Here is a 17,882-nt window from a genome sequence, read left to right as displayed (position 1 = left end):
ATCTGCTGAGGAAGCAGCATCAGAGCCAGGGACTTAAAAAAAACTCAACAAGCTGATAAAAAAGGCTGGCTCTGTTCTGGGGACTCCTCTGGAACCTCTGGAGATCATTGTGGAAAGAAGGATTCTTCATAAAATGAAGAACATTATGGAGAACCCTCAGCATCCCCTTCATGAGACTGTCCTACAACAACAGAGTGTCTTCAGTCAGAGGATTCTTCAGATCTGCTGTAAGACGGAGCGCTACAGGAGATCCTTCCTGCCCACAGCCATCAGCATCTACAACGGCTCTTTGAGGAAACCTTCATAATATGAGCTATAACAACATTTAATTTCCCTTTAGGATTAATAAAGTATTTTTGAATTGAATTGAATTGAATGTGACAGGGCATGGCAAAACCAGGAACAAGTCTACCTGGGGTCATTTTGAGTTATTTACAGACCCTGAAAGAGTCTAAGCTTTCCAATGATGTCGTACTTGTGGAAATCAAAAAAGAATTGAAGAAGATATGACAATGATATGAAGTACCCCAACAATGTTTGTCAACAAAAGCTCCAATGCAACTGACTGCACTGTCATTGAACTCACAGCATTATTTTTCTATGTAAAGATAATTTTAGCACTGCATAACAATATCTTTTCAAATAGTGTTTTATGGTCCATTTTAAAATACAAAGAAATCCAACCAATTTTCCAAGTTGCAGCAATCAATCGCTCAATAGGTGAGACAATAAGACAGCAGTTTGGGTGTTGCTGATCAATGTGTTTTTCTGATCAGAATGCAGGTATGAATAGAGCTATGGGCCAATAGTTTACACCTTTGGAATAGATGTTTCTGACTGGGGAATTCTGGGGAAATCCTGAACAGGGGAAACAAAGGAAATATATCTCTCAGCTTTTAATATTTGACTGGTCAGGTTTACGTGAACTTGCCTGCTTCGCTGAAAATACATCCAGGCCTGTTTTGTTTTTGTTGGTGTCGTCTTGGTGGATGTTGTCATTGCTGAAGTTTCTACTGTATGCCGGTTTGCTTCGAGATGTCTGATGATTTTCATGTCCTGCCACTCCATTTCTGCTGCTATGTTGTATGTATCTGTATGTTGTACATGAGCTCTGGAGAACGTTTGCAGCTACAGGACTGTGTCCTTAGTGAAGAGTTCTTCCTACAAAGCATTTACAGTCAAAGTTATTGATCTTCTCCATGTCTCTGTCTTCTGCAAATGTTGTGATGGTAATAGTTTCTAATATCTTGCATTCTACAAGTCCTTCTCAAAAAATTAGCATATTGTGATAAAGTTCATTATTTTCTATAATGTAATGATGAAAATTTAATATTCATATATTTTAGATTCATTGCACACTAACTGAAATATTTCAGGTCTTTTATTGTCTTAATACGGATGATTGTGGCATACAGCTCATGAAAACCCAAAATTCCTATCTCACAAAATTAGCATATTTCATCCAACCAATAAAATAAGTGTTTTTAATACAAAAAACGTCAACCTTCAAATAATCATGTACAGTTATGCACTCAATACTTGGTCGGGAATCCTTTGACAGAAATGACTGCTTCAATGCGGCGTGGCATGGAGGCAATCAGCCTGTGGCACTGCTGAGGTCTTATGGAGGCCCAGGATGCTTCGATAGCGGCCTTTAGCTCATCCAGAGTGTTGGATCTTGAGTCTCTCAACATTCTCTTCACAACATCCCACAGATTCTCTATGGGGTTCAGGTCAGGAGAGTTGGCAGGCCAATTGAGCACAGTGATACCATGGTCAGTAAACCATTTACCAGTGGTTTTGGCACTGTGAGCAGGTGCCAGGTCGTGCTGAAAAATGAAATCTTCATCTCCATAAAGCTTTTCAGCAGATGGAAGCATGAAGTGCTCCAAAATCTCCTGATAGCTAGCTGCATTGACCCTGCCCTTGATAAAACACAGTGGACCAACACCAGCAGCTGACACGGCACCCCAGACCATCACTGATTGTGGGTACTTGACACTGGACTTCTGGCATTTTGGCATTTCCTTCTCCCCAGTCTTCCTCCAGACTCTGGCACCTTGATTTCCGAATGACATGCAGAATTTGCTTTCATCCGAAAAAAGTACTTTGGACCACTGAGCAACAGTCCAGTGCTGCTTCTCTGTAGCCCAGGTCTGGAGAATGCGGCACCTGTAGCCCATTTCCTGCACACGCCTGTGCACGGTGGCTCTGGATGTTTCTACTCCAGACTCAGTCCACTGCTTCCGCAGGTCCCCCAAGGTCTGGAATCGGCCCTTCTCCACAATCTTCCTCAGGGTCCGGTCACCTCTTCTCGTTGTGCAGCGTTTTCTGACACACTTTTTCCTTCCCACAGACTTCCCACTGAGGTGCCTTGATACAGCACTCTGGGAACAGCCTATTCGTTCAGAAATTTCTTTCTGTGTCTTACCTTCTTGCTTGAGGGTGTCAATAGTGGCCTTCTGGACAGCAGTCAGGTCGGCAGTCTTACCCATGATTGGGGTTTTGAGTGATGAACCAGGCTGGGAGTTTTAAAGGCCTCAGGAATCTTTTGCAGGTGTTTAGAGTTAACTCGTTGATTCAGATGATTAGGTTCATAGCTCGTTTAGAGACCCTTTTAATTATATGCTAATTTTGTGAGATAGGAATTTTGGGTTTTCATGAGCTGTATGCCAAAATCATCCGTATTAAGACAATAAAAGACCTGAAATGTTGCAGTTAGTGTGCAATGAATCTAAAATATATGAATGTTAAATTTTCATCATGACATTATGGAAAATAATTAACTTTATCACAATATGCTAATTTTTTGAGAAGGACCTGTAGTTCCTCTGCCGCCAGTCCAACGCTTTCTTCATCCTCGTCTTGGGTTAACGTCATCTGGACACTGGGAATGTTCTTCAAAGTTATCCAGTCGCTATCATCAATTTCATCCTCTTCTGATTCAGAATCTGAACATAGTCCAGCATAGCCAAACCAAGCCGCAATATAAATGAGCTGTGGGTTTTCCCTCCCAGATATGCAGATACGGGCCAGCTGGGTTTAAACACAAATTTACCGTTTTAAAACCCCCGAAACTGTCATTTAGAGCACTGAGTGGTTACTTCATAACTTCAACTTGCACATTTTGCAATAAAACGAAGATCACTCTTTTCTCAGAAATGGATGGTTTTTTTCTCCGTTTGCGCTCATAATATGGACCTTGTTCCTACTTTTGTCATGGCACGTCACTGATGTCTTAAAACCTTAGAACTTTGTAACTCTGCCCCAACTGATAGATGTCAGCAACTTTGTTTTTAATCTATTCTTGAATTTATTTTGATCAGAGCATGATGTGTTGAGTTTTAGATAATTTTATTTAAAATCCTGTAAAATTAGAACTGTAAACACCTAAAACTTAAAATTCCACACTTTATCTATCCTTCTTTAACAGAGTGTAGAACACAGTGAATGTAAGTGCCAGCCCAGCACAATGCATTATACCAGAAGGGCTTTAGTCCAACAGAGCCCCTGAACAGAGAAGCTGCTGAAGTATGTACAATGCTGCTGCACAACAAGCTTCTCACATGTTACCACTCCAGCACATTTCACCTAACTACACTCAGCCAGTTAGTGACATCATTTTTGACACTGATCTGACCCACATGCAGAAAGAACACAAGTAGAGAGCATCAAACGGTGAAAAGAAGTTTATTATTTCTAAATTCTAAACAGGGATGACAGGGATCTGGTCTCTCCAACTGTGCGAGAAAAAAGAACTGATAAGAAAACAGGACGCAATGTATATATAAATATAAATATCATGAATATAAGTAAATGCTCTTACTAGAGAGTGAACGTAATCCGCCAGGGGAGACGGGGTTTAGGAGAACTGAAGTAGAGCTCACAGCGAAACGTGCTTTCTGTGGAAAGCGAGCGGAAGGTGAAGCAGGAGTTACGTAGGAGGGTGGACAGGTCTGCAGGAGAAGTACGCTTGTCGTAATGTAGCACAGATCCAGTAAAAGGTGAAGATCGCTCAGTCCAGGAGTGTACGTAGAATTCCAGACAGGTAATCCAAAAGGCTCCAAGCGCTCGAGGAATAGTTAAGGGATCGATGGACATCAAGGTTACTGATACCTAAGGCGAAAACACAAATGTCAGAAAGGAACAGAGCAGATCAAAACCCAAAAACTGGCTCGAGATGATTACCACATAGGCTCAACACTCAGGCGACGAGTAGCAGGCAGCCACGGCTTAAGTAGCGTACACGGCGATCAGAAGATGGGAAACACCTGTCCACATTCCTCCTGTAGCTCGACACCCTCTGCTGGACGAATAAGGTTAGCAGCAAGCAGAAAACAGACAGGCTCCCAGAACCCGACAGTTAGAACCTCTGACCAGATGAAACGTTCCAGTGTTGTAATTGTAAATACAGATAGAATCTTTATTAGGGTAACAAGTCATGTGTACAAAACCTACAAATTTATTAAAGAAATCAAATAAAATCGTATATCTACGAGAGAAAACTTTTTTCTTTTCCATAGTATGTTTCTGCATAATTGTACCAGTGCTAATTGTCTTTGTTCTAAAGCCTTGACATACCTGTCTGTGCATACAAATTGCTTAGACCTTGCCGACAGGCAACCCCCCTGTTATGAGGGAACTACACTGCCAAAAATCAAGAGCGTACAAATTGGGAGTGGGATTTCATTCTTTGCTCTCATGTGCTTACAGCCTTCTTGTGGGTGTGCTTGTGTGGCAACATTAGGTTGCTACATCTTATCTTCTGGCGCCGCCTGCTCACTAGATATAAGAAACTGCCAATAAACTGATGAAGAAGCAGCAGCTATTTTGTTTGGCCTGGCAGCATCCACCCATTCCTCGTCTATACCCACTTATCCTTGCAGGGTCTTGAGGCTGTGACCTAGCAGTTGCACACTGTCATTCTATTGGCTGGAAAGATTGCTAGGCACTGATACCCCTTCATTCTGAAGGAGACCAAAAAGATTCACCAGCAGCGAAAACAGACTTGAGGGTGGAGTTTTGATCCATGCGGAGGGGAGGTTTGCCCACGAGGATGTAGGGCCTATTTCCTCACTGCCACACTACCTGCCGGTGGCTGGTGTCTCTGCCCACTAGTGTACTTGTGGTTCTCTGTGTCTGGGGCCGGGTGCTTTGGTGTGAGCCGGTTCACTCTTGGTGGCTGCTTGCCTGGGCCCCTGGGTTCTGTCAGGTCTCTGCTTGGGGAGTGATGTGTCCCTTGGTCTCTGGGTCCATGGCTGGATCTGCTGTGGCGTAGACGACTGCTGGCTGCGTCAGTGGGCTCGCCTCTCCAGCTCCCTGGGGCTTCTGTGCTGTGGCAGTTGGGTGGTTCCCCTGGGACTCTTCTCTGCTCTTCTCTTGGGAGGCTGCGGTAGCCCAGCAATGGTTCTCCTTGGGTTCCTGAGCTCTGGGGTGTCTTTGGATGTCTATGGCTCGAATCTCCTCAGTATCTGTCCAGGGGGGCAGGTCTGTGGGTCCTCACACTCACTGTTGCATATTTTTATGGAGAACCTTGTATACACAAGTGCGCTCACACTCAGACCCACAGGTGTTTAGATTCAGGTGTTAACAGATACACAAATGTTCTATACTGAGCCGCATTTACCCCTAAATACATCTGGGCTACATTGATAATTGGCGAACATTTTGGGGAAAACCTGGCCAGATCTGGGGAGACGGCATCCATCCCACTTTGGATGGAGCAGCTCTTCTTTCTAGGAGTCTGGCCAAATTTATTAGTTCTCCAAAACTCTGACAACCCAGGGTTCAGACCAGGAAGCAGGGTCGTAGTTTAACACTCCTCCTATCTGCAGCTTCTGTACTGCTACCCACCCATTACCCTATTAAGACAGGCCACGGCCAAAACTGAATAGATTTAAAAATAATCTAAAACGAGGAAATCAGTAAAATCTCAAAAATAAACACAACTCAGACTAAAAATAAAAATAAAACAATTAAATGTGACTTACTGAACATAAGAGCTCTCTCTTCAAAGACTTTGCTAGTTAGTGACCTGATTTGTGACAATCAGATTGATTTATTCTGTCTCACAGAAACATGGCTGCAGCAAGAGGATTATGTTACTATGAATAAGTCAACTCCTACTAATTATTTAAATTTTCACATTCCTCGAAATACTTGGCGAGGAGGAGTAGCAACCATCTTTCAGTCCGATTTATTGATTTAGTCCCAGACCAATCAATAGCTACAACTCTTTTGAATATTGAATCCTTAGTTTTCCTCATTCACATTACAAAGCACTAAAACCCCTTCTGTTTGTTGTTTTGTACCGTCCACCAGGTCCTTACTCTCAATTTGTAGATCAGTTTTCAGACCTTTTATCTGATTTAGTGTTAAATACAGATAAGGTTATTATAGTGGGGGATTTTAACATTCATGTTGACACTGAAAGTGATAGCCTAAATATAGCATTTAATGCCATCTTAGACTCAATTGGCTTTGCTCAAAACATTAACATTACCCACCTTTGTCTTCATTCTCTGGACCTTGTGCTGACATATGGTATTGAGTGTAAAGACATATTTCCTCATAACCCTGTCCTGTCGGACCATTTCTTAATAACCTTTGAGTTTAATTTAACCGAGTACTCCACACCTGAAAGAAAAGTTCATTATAGTAGATCATTATCAGACAATGCTGTAACAACCTTTAAAGAATCTGTTCCACTTTTGATTTCCTCATTATCACAGAAAAACACAGTGGAGGGCAATAATTTTGTTTCTTCCCCTTCACAAATTGATTCTCTTGTTCATAGTGTTACTTCATCATTGCGTGGTGCATTAGACAATGCAGTCCCCTTAAAAATGAAGGTAATTATTCACAGGAGGCAGGCTCCTTGGTTTAATTTAGAAGGAATGCTGCAAATCTCTGACTCGATGCAATCTGCTGGGTTTCCTTAGATAGAAAAACTTTTTATCCAATTTGAATAAATAACTGAATCTGACTGCACTGTTCAATGGTTAGGATTAATTGGAATGTATGAACCTGACTTTGTGAAGTGCCTTGAGACAACATGTGTTGTGAATTGGCGCTATATAAATAAACTGAATTGAACTGAATCTTGCATTCATTAGCACCGTGCACTTTTTGGTAACAATGCTGTTATTATATATGTTTCTGCAGGTGTAGAAGCAAGTAGTGTGTTATCTTGTATTCTCTAAATTCTTCTTTCTTTCTTCCATTCTTTTCTCCTTCTCTACCTTTTTCCTTTTTCCACACCAGTCTCTCTTTTGTGCTTATTTTTTCCTTTTCGTTTCCGTGTTCGTAACGATTGAAATAATCCCAAAGCAGTTTTAAATAAAATATCTTTTATAAATATCAAGCATAGCATTAAAGCGTTAGCTGTAATGCTCTGCTTGTGAAAGTAAATCTGCTGGGCTTCTTCTTGGCACTTGGATACAACAGTTCTGATCGCTACTCTGCTGGACAGAACACGGTTAAAGGAAAAAAACAAAACAAAAAAACTTGAGTGGACTGGGAGTTATTATTGGGGCCTTATTCATTCCTTTATTATTTATTCATAGCCTATGTGTCTCAGAACTTTGCAGCTGATATCATCTTATAGGACACTCTTGGAAAAAGTGACAAATGTGCTCTCCTGATAATTTAAATAAGTAAGAAAGAGGTATTTGTTCCAGAATAGTTTTTGGTTTGTTTCGTCACAAACTTTGTAATATCTGACTGTATTTTTGGGTCCATCATCACATTTAAACAGTATCTTGACTCTTCATTACCACTATTAACAATGGGAAATCCTGATCTGATTTCAACTGAAAGCCATTTTTATGTTGTAACTCCACTTTCTTAATCAACCATCTCTATTATTGATGACAAATGGTGTAAAACCTGTATAACAACTGTTAAAAAGTTTGTAAATTTTGTTAATCTGTTCTTTAACAGCTTAATAAATGACACAGAATATAAAGATAATGTTATGATGATTTGGAATACAGCAGCACAGTCTTCATTGGGGTTCACATGTTTTGCATATTAGTCTGGAAGGCTGGACACTCTGATTTAGACAAAAATCTCAGAAATGCTGAATGTTATCTTTTCTTGCCTGTGGTTACACATGTTTATTCAGTCTCCTTATACAGCTCTGGCTCTTCAACTTCTGACTGGAAACCAGAGGGTTGTTTTTAAGGAGTATGTTTTTGGAAATGTCTGCAAGCTTTTCTGGAACAATGAGCGTGCTATGTGAATCAAACTTTAAAACCACATCCTGTGTGGAAATTGGGGTGTGTGTGTGTGTGACAGTTATGTAAAACTTAAACATCAACTGCGCAAGTCAACTTTGGAAAACTGAAAAAGACTAACTAGTTTTACAAAATACTTTCTGTCTTTTAAATTGAAACCAATCATAACTGTTGTTTTTTGTAAAAATCATCTTTCAGTTGGTAAACCAGTTTAAGCACATAGAGGAAATCTGATCTAGACCTTATATAGTGAATATGCAGAGTAGTGTCAAATTGATAGTTTGGCGAAAGCTGGAGCGTATGGAACAGGCAATGGAGAAGTTAACGTTGGCCAGGAAACTGTTGCCTGCAATTGCTGGAGCTTCAGACAGTCTTCAGTTGTTATAATAAAAAATTTGTTTGTTAATTAGTTTCTGAAAAATATAAGAGGCAATTTAAAGATAAATTGTTGAGGAAGTTTACTTTTTGCTTAAACATGGGTTAAATAAAAAAATATATATATTTACTTTGGACAAATACAACATACCTTGTGCATGCTGATATCTGAGGGGACTATGGAGAGCTCAGTATCTCTGGTAAACTCTGTGAACTTAGTGAAAGAGTATTTTAGCCCTGAGAGCACAGACTATTCACATTCAATCTTCCCCACCTCTACATATGGAACACCTAGGTTCCACATTTGCCAGCTGATGATTGATTTAGAGGAACACCTCTCAAACACTCAGACATGTTCTTGACTTACCAGGCAATTTTGTAGTCCAGTCCTTCAGTGAGTTTATGTAAAGATCCAACTTGCCTGATCGGTTCGTTGCAGTTCTGGATATGTCTGTCTGTGTAATATTCTTTTAATCTGTCTTATTTCCAGCTGGGTCTGTTCCTCTCTGAATAACTTTGGCTGAATTCTTTTTTTCCTCTCCCTTCAGATGTAAAAGTCCTATGCAACAGTAAAGTATGAATTGTTGGTTTAAACTGCCCTGGATGTCCTAGAGTGATAGAGTGAGCGTGTTTGTGATTGGCTTATGTTAGAGTTGAGCAGACGAGGAGGAACATCTGTTCCAGATTGATTTGGTGGTTTAAAGCTGTGTGCCATTCTTACAAAGGCAAAAGGATGACATTTTTCTGCAGTTACAAGCAGAAACACTAAAGTGCCAAGTTTGGCATCAAGGAGGGCAGGTCTGACTTAGTCATGTAAAAAAAAAAAAAAAAAAAAAAACAGGACGCCCCAATTGAATATTTAGTTTAGAAAAGATTAAATGTTGATGTTTATCTCCTTTTTTATCTGTCAAAAATAACTTAATTACAGTTAAACACAAAGATTAACATTGTTTTACTCATTTAACAAAACATACCAACAAAAATGTGTATTCTATATCTGAGTAAAAGTATGGATGCCCAGCTCCCTAGTAGCAGCATTACCTAGAAGGAGTTTATTTAGAAGCATCTTGCTATGGAAGCAAATCGTTACCATATTTCAAATGAAAAAGCATTTTCAGAAATGCTTTTTCATTTTAAGAATGTGGCTGCATTGTTTGACTCATAAATAAAATTAGTAATCAATAATCCTATTTGCATTTTAATTTTCTTCTTCAAGACTGCTCATTCTTTCATTTAATTAAAATGAAAAAGAAAAAGACATTTGAGATTTATTTTTCAAAATGTACCCCAGCAAATAGATACCAAAATTCAATTTGAAATGTAAAATTTGAAAATAAAAAAGCATTTCCAGAAATGCTTTTCCATTTTAAGAATGCGGCTGCATTATTTGACCCATAAATAAAATTAGTAATCAATCATCCTATTTGCATTTTAATTTTCTTCTTCACGCCTGCACATTTTATGCCATAATCAAAAAGAAAACAAAGCAGACATTGCTTTTTCGTTTTCGTGGTCTGCCCGCAAAGTACTGCCCAGAACTCGAAAACGAAAAAGCATTCCGAGCTGCGGGCGCAGAAGAGTGACGTCAGCAGCCGCTTTTCATCAACTCCCTGCTGACCGAGCTACCCATCTTGTTCAGTGGGAGGCACTGTGCACGTCTGCATTGCATTACATTGCAAACGTGCCGAGAAATTGATTGAATTGCAGCAGGACCGAGCTCAATTTGTGGCAGTGGCAGGCAGAACTGGTAGTTCCGGTGGCAGCCTTGTGGCCTGGGACATCCAGCGTGTTTTTAAGCATTTATTTATAATTTTCTGTGAGTGACAATTCAGAATAGCCGCTCATGCTCTATAATAAACCGGCTGTTTGTGCAATAAATCGTCGTCATCCTTTCAACACGTCACACATACACATACTGCTATTTATTTTCCATGTCAAGTAAATACAATCACCTTATGTTATGGGTCTGAGGCTGTTTATTAAATAATAATCAATAATGAAATCATTATGTAAAGGTAACAGGCTATAACAACAATGACATCCCATTTGCCGATAATCAGCATCAGCTTCCACAAAAACAGCGGCAACCGCATTGGCAAGCTTTTACGGCCGGTCTGGCACCTTCTGGCATCCTCGCAGAATCCCGTGCCACCCTGCGGCAGGCTGTGGCAGTTCCGGTGGCAGCTTCCGCCACAGCCTGCCACCGGAACTACCAGTTCTGCCTGCCACTGCCACAAATTGAGCTCGGTCCTGCTGCAATTCAATAAATTTCTCGGCACGTTTGCAATGTAATGCAATGCAGACGTGCACAACGCCTCCCACCGAACAAGATGGGTAGCTCGGTCAGCAGGGAGCTGAGGAAGAGCGGCTGCTGACGTCACTCTTCTGCGCCTGCAGCTCGGAATGCTTTTTCGTTTTTGAGTTCTGGGCAGTACTTTGCGGGCAGACCATGAACACGAAGAAGCAATGTCTGCTTTGTTTTCTTTTTGATTATGGCATAAAATGTGCAGGCGTGAAGAAGAAAATGCAAATGCAAACAGGATGATTGATTACTAATTTTATTTATGGGTCAAATAACGCAGCCGCAGTCTTAAAATGAAAAAGCATTTCTGGAAATGCTTTTTCATTTTCAAATTTTACATTTCAAATTGAATTTTGGTATCTATTTGCTGGGGCATATTTTAAAAAATAAATCTCAAATGTTTTTTTCTTTTTCATTTTAATTAAGTGAAAGAATGAGCAGTCTTGAAGAAGAAAATTAAAATGCAAATAGGATTATTGATAACTAATTTTATTTATGGGTCAAATAACGCAGCCACATTCTTAAAATGAAAAAGCATTTCTGAAAATGCTTTTTCATTTTCAAATTTTACATTTCAAATTGAATTTTGGTATCTATTTGCTGGGGTACATTTTGAAAAATAAATCTCAAATGTATTTTTCTTTTTCATTTTAATTAAGTGAGAGAATGAGCAGTCTTGAAGAAGAAAAATTAAAATGCAAATAGGATTATTGATAACTAATTTCATTTATGAGTCAAACAATGCAGCCACATTCTTAAAATGAAAAAGCATTTCTGAAAATGCTTTTTCAATTGAAATATGGTAACGATTTGCTTCCATATCTTACAGCCATCGGTCTGATGAACATTTGCCCCACTCCTCATTTTCAACTATGACATGATTGAGGGGTTTCTTGTTTCTTCTTCATGTATAGCCTGTTTCAAGTCAATCCACTACATGAGAGCAATATATAGGCTTTGACTGCTAAGGACTGCATTTCATGATTCTCAGCCAGTCACTGGGGGATATTTTGAAATGTTTTAGGTCAATGTCATGTTCCATGGTCCAGTTCTCCTTCAGTTTTTATTTTTTAATAGATGGGGTCACATTTTCCTTAAGATGCCTTTGACACATGGTGGAATTCATGGTGGATTTTGGGCAGTGAGATGATGAGCTTGCCAGCTTCTTCTGCAGCAAAGTATCCCCAAATCTGACTTTCCAGCTCTATGCTCCACAGCCAGCATGATGTTATTTTACTGAAATGCTGTTTGGTTTATGCCTTGTCATTTCTTCTGTCCTGGTGACCAAAGAACATTCCTCCAGGGGTCCTGGTCTTTGTCTTCAGTCTGACCTTCATATTTTTCATAAAAGAAGGTTTCGCATGCATACCTTCACTGACAGTTAAACTTGTGTAGTCTCTCTTTTTTTTTTTTTTTTCTAGAATTGTGCCGCTCAAGGTGGCAGCAGGTTGGAGTAGCTCTGTTACTTTTGATTCTGATTTATTCTTTTTTGGGAACTCTTCCTCTTGTGGCGGATAGAGTTGGTTTTTTTTTTTTTTTTTCGGACAACTGTCCTCTCCGGTGTCAGATACTGTGCAGCTTGGAGAATTTTTCCTAATACTTTCTATTTTTGGACATTTGTTATGATGCATTGCCATGACAACGGGGTTGTTTCTTTCAACCGGGAGCAGCTGATTAATATCTCAAAAGCTCAAATAATACTTCAACTCCAACCCCAAATCCCTGATGAGCTGAGAAGGAGACATCGTGGATGCAGAGCAGCGGCAAAGAGAAAAGAGAGAAGGAGGAAGTTCAAACCATCTCTTCAGTCGATTATGATGGGCAATGTGAGATTGTTGGGAAAATAGTTGGATGAACTCCAAGCCCTAACAAGGACCCAGCCAGAGTACCGGGCATGTAGTATTATGTGTTTTACTGAGACATGGCTACAGGATCATATCCCCGACTCCAGCGTCTCTCTGCCGGGCTTTTTAACCATACGAGCAGACAGAGATTCAAAGAGGAGTGGTAAATGTAAAGGAGGTGGACTGGCAGTACTTGTGAACAACAGATGGTGTAATCCAGGACATGTAACTGATGAAGTGTTATCTCTGCAGTCCAGATATTGAACTGTTGGAAGCAAGTTTTCATCCATATTATTTACCCAGAGAGTTCACCAGTGTTATTTTGGCAACAGTTTATGTTCCACCTTCCACTGTTGCTGACACTGCATGTGATGCCATCAGTTCAGTTGTTGCTAAGCTACAGACACAAAACCCCAATGCTTTTGTGGCAATTTCTGGTGATTTTAACCATGCTTCACTCTCTGCTACACTTCCAACGTTTCAACAGTTTGTCAGCTGCTCTTCCAGAGAAAACAAAACATTGGATAAACATTGTAATAAAGAGGACTGTGAGAAAATGGTCACAGGAAGCTGAAGAATCTCTGCAAGGTTGCTTTGAGGCTACAGACTGGGACGCACTGTGCCAGCCACATGGAGAGGACATCAATGCCTTGACTGAGTGTGTAACCGACTATATAAACTTCTGTGTGGATAACATCATCCCAACCAGAACAGTGAGATGCTCCCCTAATAACAAACCTTGGATCACCAGTGACCTGAAGGACCTGCTTAACAAGAAAAAAAGAGCCTTCAGAGTGTGAGACAGAGAATTATTGAGGAGTATACAGAAGCAACTTAAAGTCAAGATAAGAGACAGCAAGGAGGTGTACAAGAAGAAGCTGGAGAGCAAGCTCCAGCAAAACAACATCATAGATGTGTGGTCAAGGACGAAGATCACAGGCTTCAAGCAGGAAGATGATCAGACCGATGGATGTCTGGACAGAGCCAGTGAACTAAACACATTCTTCAATGGGTTCAGTTCAGAAAGAAGCTCAGCATCCTCCTCTCCTGCTCACAGCCAATCAGACATCCCACCCTCCTTTGAACCACAGGACCCACAGCTGTTCAGTTACATCTCAAATTTTTTAGCATGGTGTGGAAACAATCATCTCATGTTGAACGTGACTAAAACAAAGGAGATTATTTTAGATTTTAAGAGAAACAGGAATAAGTCAAAAACTATTTCTATCATGGGAGAAGAAGTGGAGGTGGTGGAGGAGTATAAATACCTCGGTGTTCACCTGGACAACAGACTAGAGTGGAGATGCAACTGTGAAGCCAACTACAAGAAGGGACAGAGCAGACTGTACTTCTTGAGGAAGCTTAGGTCCTTTGCTGTTTGCAGCAAGATGCTGCATATCTTCTATAAGTCTGTTGTGGAGAGTGTGATCTCTTCTGCCATCATGAGCTGGGGTAGTAGCATCAGAGCCAGGGACTTAAAAAAGCTCAACAAGCTGATAAAGAAGGCTGGCTCTTTTCTGGGGACTTCTCTTGAACCTCTGGAGATCATTATGCAAAGAATGATTCTTAATAAAATGAAGAACATTATGGAGAACCCTGAGCATCCTCTTCATGAGACTGTCCTACAACAACAGAGTGTCTTCAGTCAGAGGCTTCTTCAGATCTCCTGTAAGACGGAGCGCTACAGGAGATCCTTCCTGCCCGCAACCATCAGCATCTACAACGGCTCTTTGAGGAAACCTTTATAATGAGCTATAACAACATTTAATTTCCCTTTGGGAATAATAAAGTATTTTTGAATTTGAATTTAATGTCTGATTGTACAGGGAAACAGTTTCACATCAACAGTAACCAGAGCCTGCTGTAGGTCCTGCAAAGACATTTTAGGGGTTTTGGAGACTTCTTTTACCATCTTCAAATCTACTTTTATGGTGAACTTGCTTGGACCGCCAGACCTGGTCTTGTTGGCAGTTGTTTTAAATGTCCTCCACATTTTTTATTCCTTTTCCAGCTGCTCCAGTCTTCTTATTGAAGGCCTCAGGAGCCACACCAAACAAAGGGATTGAAGTTAAAACAGGACAAACCTCTTTCAGATTTTTGAGAAATTATGTTCTAATCATGTTCACCTGATGGGATATGTCTCTGTGTGCTTTAGTCATTTTTAGTATTAATAAATATGGGGTGTCCTAGTTTATTCTCCAGAAATTAGATAATAGCTTGTTAGGAGATTCAAAAATCATGCTTTATTTATTATTTAAAATCCTTAAATTTCTCGGTTTTGGTCAGTTGATAATTAATCCTTATTGTATCATATTAATTTAAATGTAATTTGGTAAGTGATGATCAGTGATGGGAATATACCATATGATATAAAACTTTAATTGTTAAGCTTGGTCTTGCTGCCTGCAGCTCTAAGTCTGACAACAGCCATGGATGGAGCAGCAGGTCCTACATTGTTGTTCTTTGTGTCAACTACAAATTGCATCACATTACTTTTACAGACTGGTGGGCCACCTTGCTATTGATGATCCCACCTACATTGTGATGTTACTCAATTAGAATGGAAAACAAACCAAACTGTGTAGAGTAGAACTGACCCGAGGGGAACCAAGCTGAGTAGGTAATGGTAAAAACGTGACATTTCTTTTGATGGTGGATTGATCAACAACATCTTTAGTTGATGTAAGATGGGCATTCAAATGTTTACTAGTTACTTTATAACTTTTGATTTTGCCTGTAAAGAATCTGATTGATCGATCTCTTTCTAGGGTCCCGCTAACCATTTTTTTGGGAATTGTTTTTTCTCTGCAGACACATCATGATTGAACTGATTGAATCAGAAAGAATTTATGTGGAGGAATTACAAAGCATCATGGAGGTACAGTATATGTGCATTCTCAGCATTAGTCTGATATAGATAAATATAGTCTTAGATGCATTAAAAATGTTAGAAGTTTAAGGTATCTATGGAAACTTTGTTGTTCCTCCACAGGTTCATAGATGTGAATACACAAAAACACTTCATACAAATAACATGCTATATATTGGTGAGCTAAGGCATAGAAAATGTTACATTTACATGATTATAATTTTTGCCAAAACCTCTAGTCTCATTGCAGCAGGACATAACGAGCTAGTGTCTTTTTAAAATAAAGAAGAAAAAACAGTTCTTTCAGAAGATGAGCCGTTAATTGTAAAAAAAAAAAAAGCAAATGAAACTAAATGTGTGAGCGTTTAAGGTTCATAAAGTAAGGTCCAGGGGCCTCATGTACAAAAGAGCGCACGGCTTTCATACAAAATGTTTGCTGTAGGGAGAAATTCTAAAAACGTGTGGCGCACAAAAAAATTTACAAAACTTTGCATAGACATGTCATACATCCCAATTTGCACTGAATTCTGCATAGCTGTATGTGGCAGTTGAACCGCCCGGTCTCTGCTCAGAAATACATGCAAAGTAGTGTAAATAATAATAATATGATTATAACCGGAAGGCAACCACCACGTCTCCAAATAACCATGGCAACGGTGCTGTGGCAGTCCAAACTAGTTCTTTTCGGTGGAAAAACGCTAAGAGAGACTTTGTCTACCCACCATGAAGGCTACTTGTAGTCAGTTACAGCAAACCAACAACTACTTGAATGACATCGGAGACTCAAATTTGGCTGAAAATAAAACATTTGTTTGCTCGAACCCATTTAGTTCTATAAATGTGTATTAAATCCAAAGAGCTCCATCTAGCGGCTACACTGAGCTCATTCATAGCTCAGTGCATATAATAATGACATGAATATGCCTCGTATAGTTATATTAGGCAGACTGTCACCACACAAACTGTGTAGTACTTTAAACCATTCAGGACGTCACATAAAAAACAGAAAATTACCTAGAACCCAGCCATCACGCACGGAGATTTGTTCCCAACACAACTATTTTTAGAATTATTTTGATAGTACAGGTCCTTCTCAAAATATTAGCATATTGTGATAAAGTTCATTATTTTCCATAATGTCATGATGAAAATTTAACATTCATATATTTTAGATTCATTGCGCACTAACTGAAATATTTCAGGTCTTTTATTGTCTTAATACGGATGATTTTGGCATACAGCTCATGAAAACCCAAAATTCCTATCTCACAAAATTAGCATATAATTAAAAGGGTCTCTAAACGAGCTATGAACCTAATCATCTGAATCAACGAGTTAACTCTAAACACCTGCAAAAGATTCCTGAGGCCTTTAAAACTCCCAGCCTGGTTCATCACTCAAAACCCCAATCATGGGTAAGACTGCCGACCTGACTGCTGTCCAGAAGGCCACTATAGACACCCTCAAGCAAGAGGGTAAGACACAGAAAGAAATTTCTGAACGAATAGGCTGTTCCCAGAGTGCTGTATCAAGGCACCTCAGTGGGAAGTCTGTGGGAAGGAAAAGGTGTGGCAGAAAACGCTGCACAACGGGAAGAGGTGACCGGACCCTGAGGAAGATTGTGGAGAAGGGCCAATTCCAGACCTTGGGGGACTTGCGGAAGCAGTGGACTGAGTCTGGAGTAGAAACATCCAGAGCCACCGTGCACAGGCGTGTGCTGGAAATGGGCTACAGGTGCCTCATTCCCCAGGTCAAGCCACTTTTGAACCAGAAACAGCGGCAGAAGCGCCTGACCTGGGCTACAGAGAAGCAGCACTGGACTGTTGCTCAGTGGTCCAAAGTACGTTTTTCGGATGAAAGCAAATTCTGCATGTCATTCGGAAATCAAGGTGCCAGAGTCTGGAGGAAGACTGGGGAGAAGGAAATGCCAAAATGCCAGAAGTCCAGTGTCAAGTACCCACAGTCAGTGATGGTCTGGGGTGCCGTGTCAGCTGCTGGTGTTGGTCCACTGTGTTTTATCAAGGGCAGGGTCAATGCAGCTAGCTATCAGGAGATTTTGGAGCACTTCATGCTTCCATCTGCTGAAAAGCTTTATGGAGATGAAGATTTCATTTTTCAGCACGACCTGGCACCTGCTCACAGTGCCAAAACCACTGGTAAATGGTTTACTGACCATGGTATCACTGTGCTCAATTGGCCTGCCAACTCTCCTGACCTGAACCCCATAGAGAATCTGTGGGATATTGTGAAGAGAA

General features: G+C 40.2%; 1 protein-coding gene across 7 annotated transcripts in view; it reads left to right on the top strand.

Annotated features, from left to right (window-relative positions):
- mcf2l2 (MCF.2 cell line derived transforming sequence-like 2) overlaps positions 1-17,882 on the top strand; it is a 176,052-nt gene that overhangs the window by 74,605 nt on the left and 83,565 nt on the right. For all 7 annotated transcript variants that reach the window (XM_047374354.1, XM_047374353.1, XM_047374350.1 and 4 more), the window contains one exon: positions 15,570-15,636. In XM_047374354.1, coding sequence (XP_047230310.1) covers positions 15,570-15,636 — 67 coding nt within the window. The remainder of the gene's footprint in view (positions 1-15,569; positions 15,637-17,882) is intronic.

The sequence above is a fragment of the Girardinichthys multiradiatus genome, chromosome 9, assembly GCF_021462225.1.
Source record: "Girardinichthys multiradiatus isolate DD_20200921_A chromosome 9, DD_fGirMul_XY1, whole genome shotgun sequence".
NCBI lineage: Eukaryota > Metazoa > Chordata > Actinopteri > Cyprinodontiformes > Goodeidae > Girardinichthys > Girardinichthys multiradiatus.
Note: the sequence above shows the minus strand (reverse complement) of the source record. Positions and strands in the feature narration are given on the sequence as shown.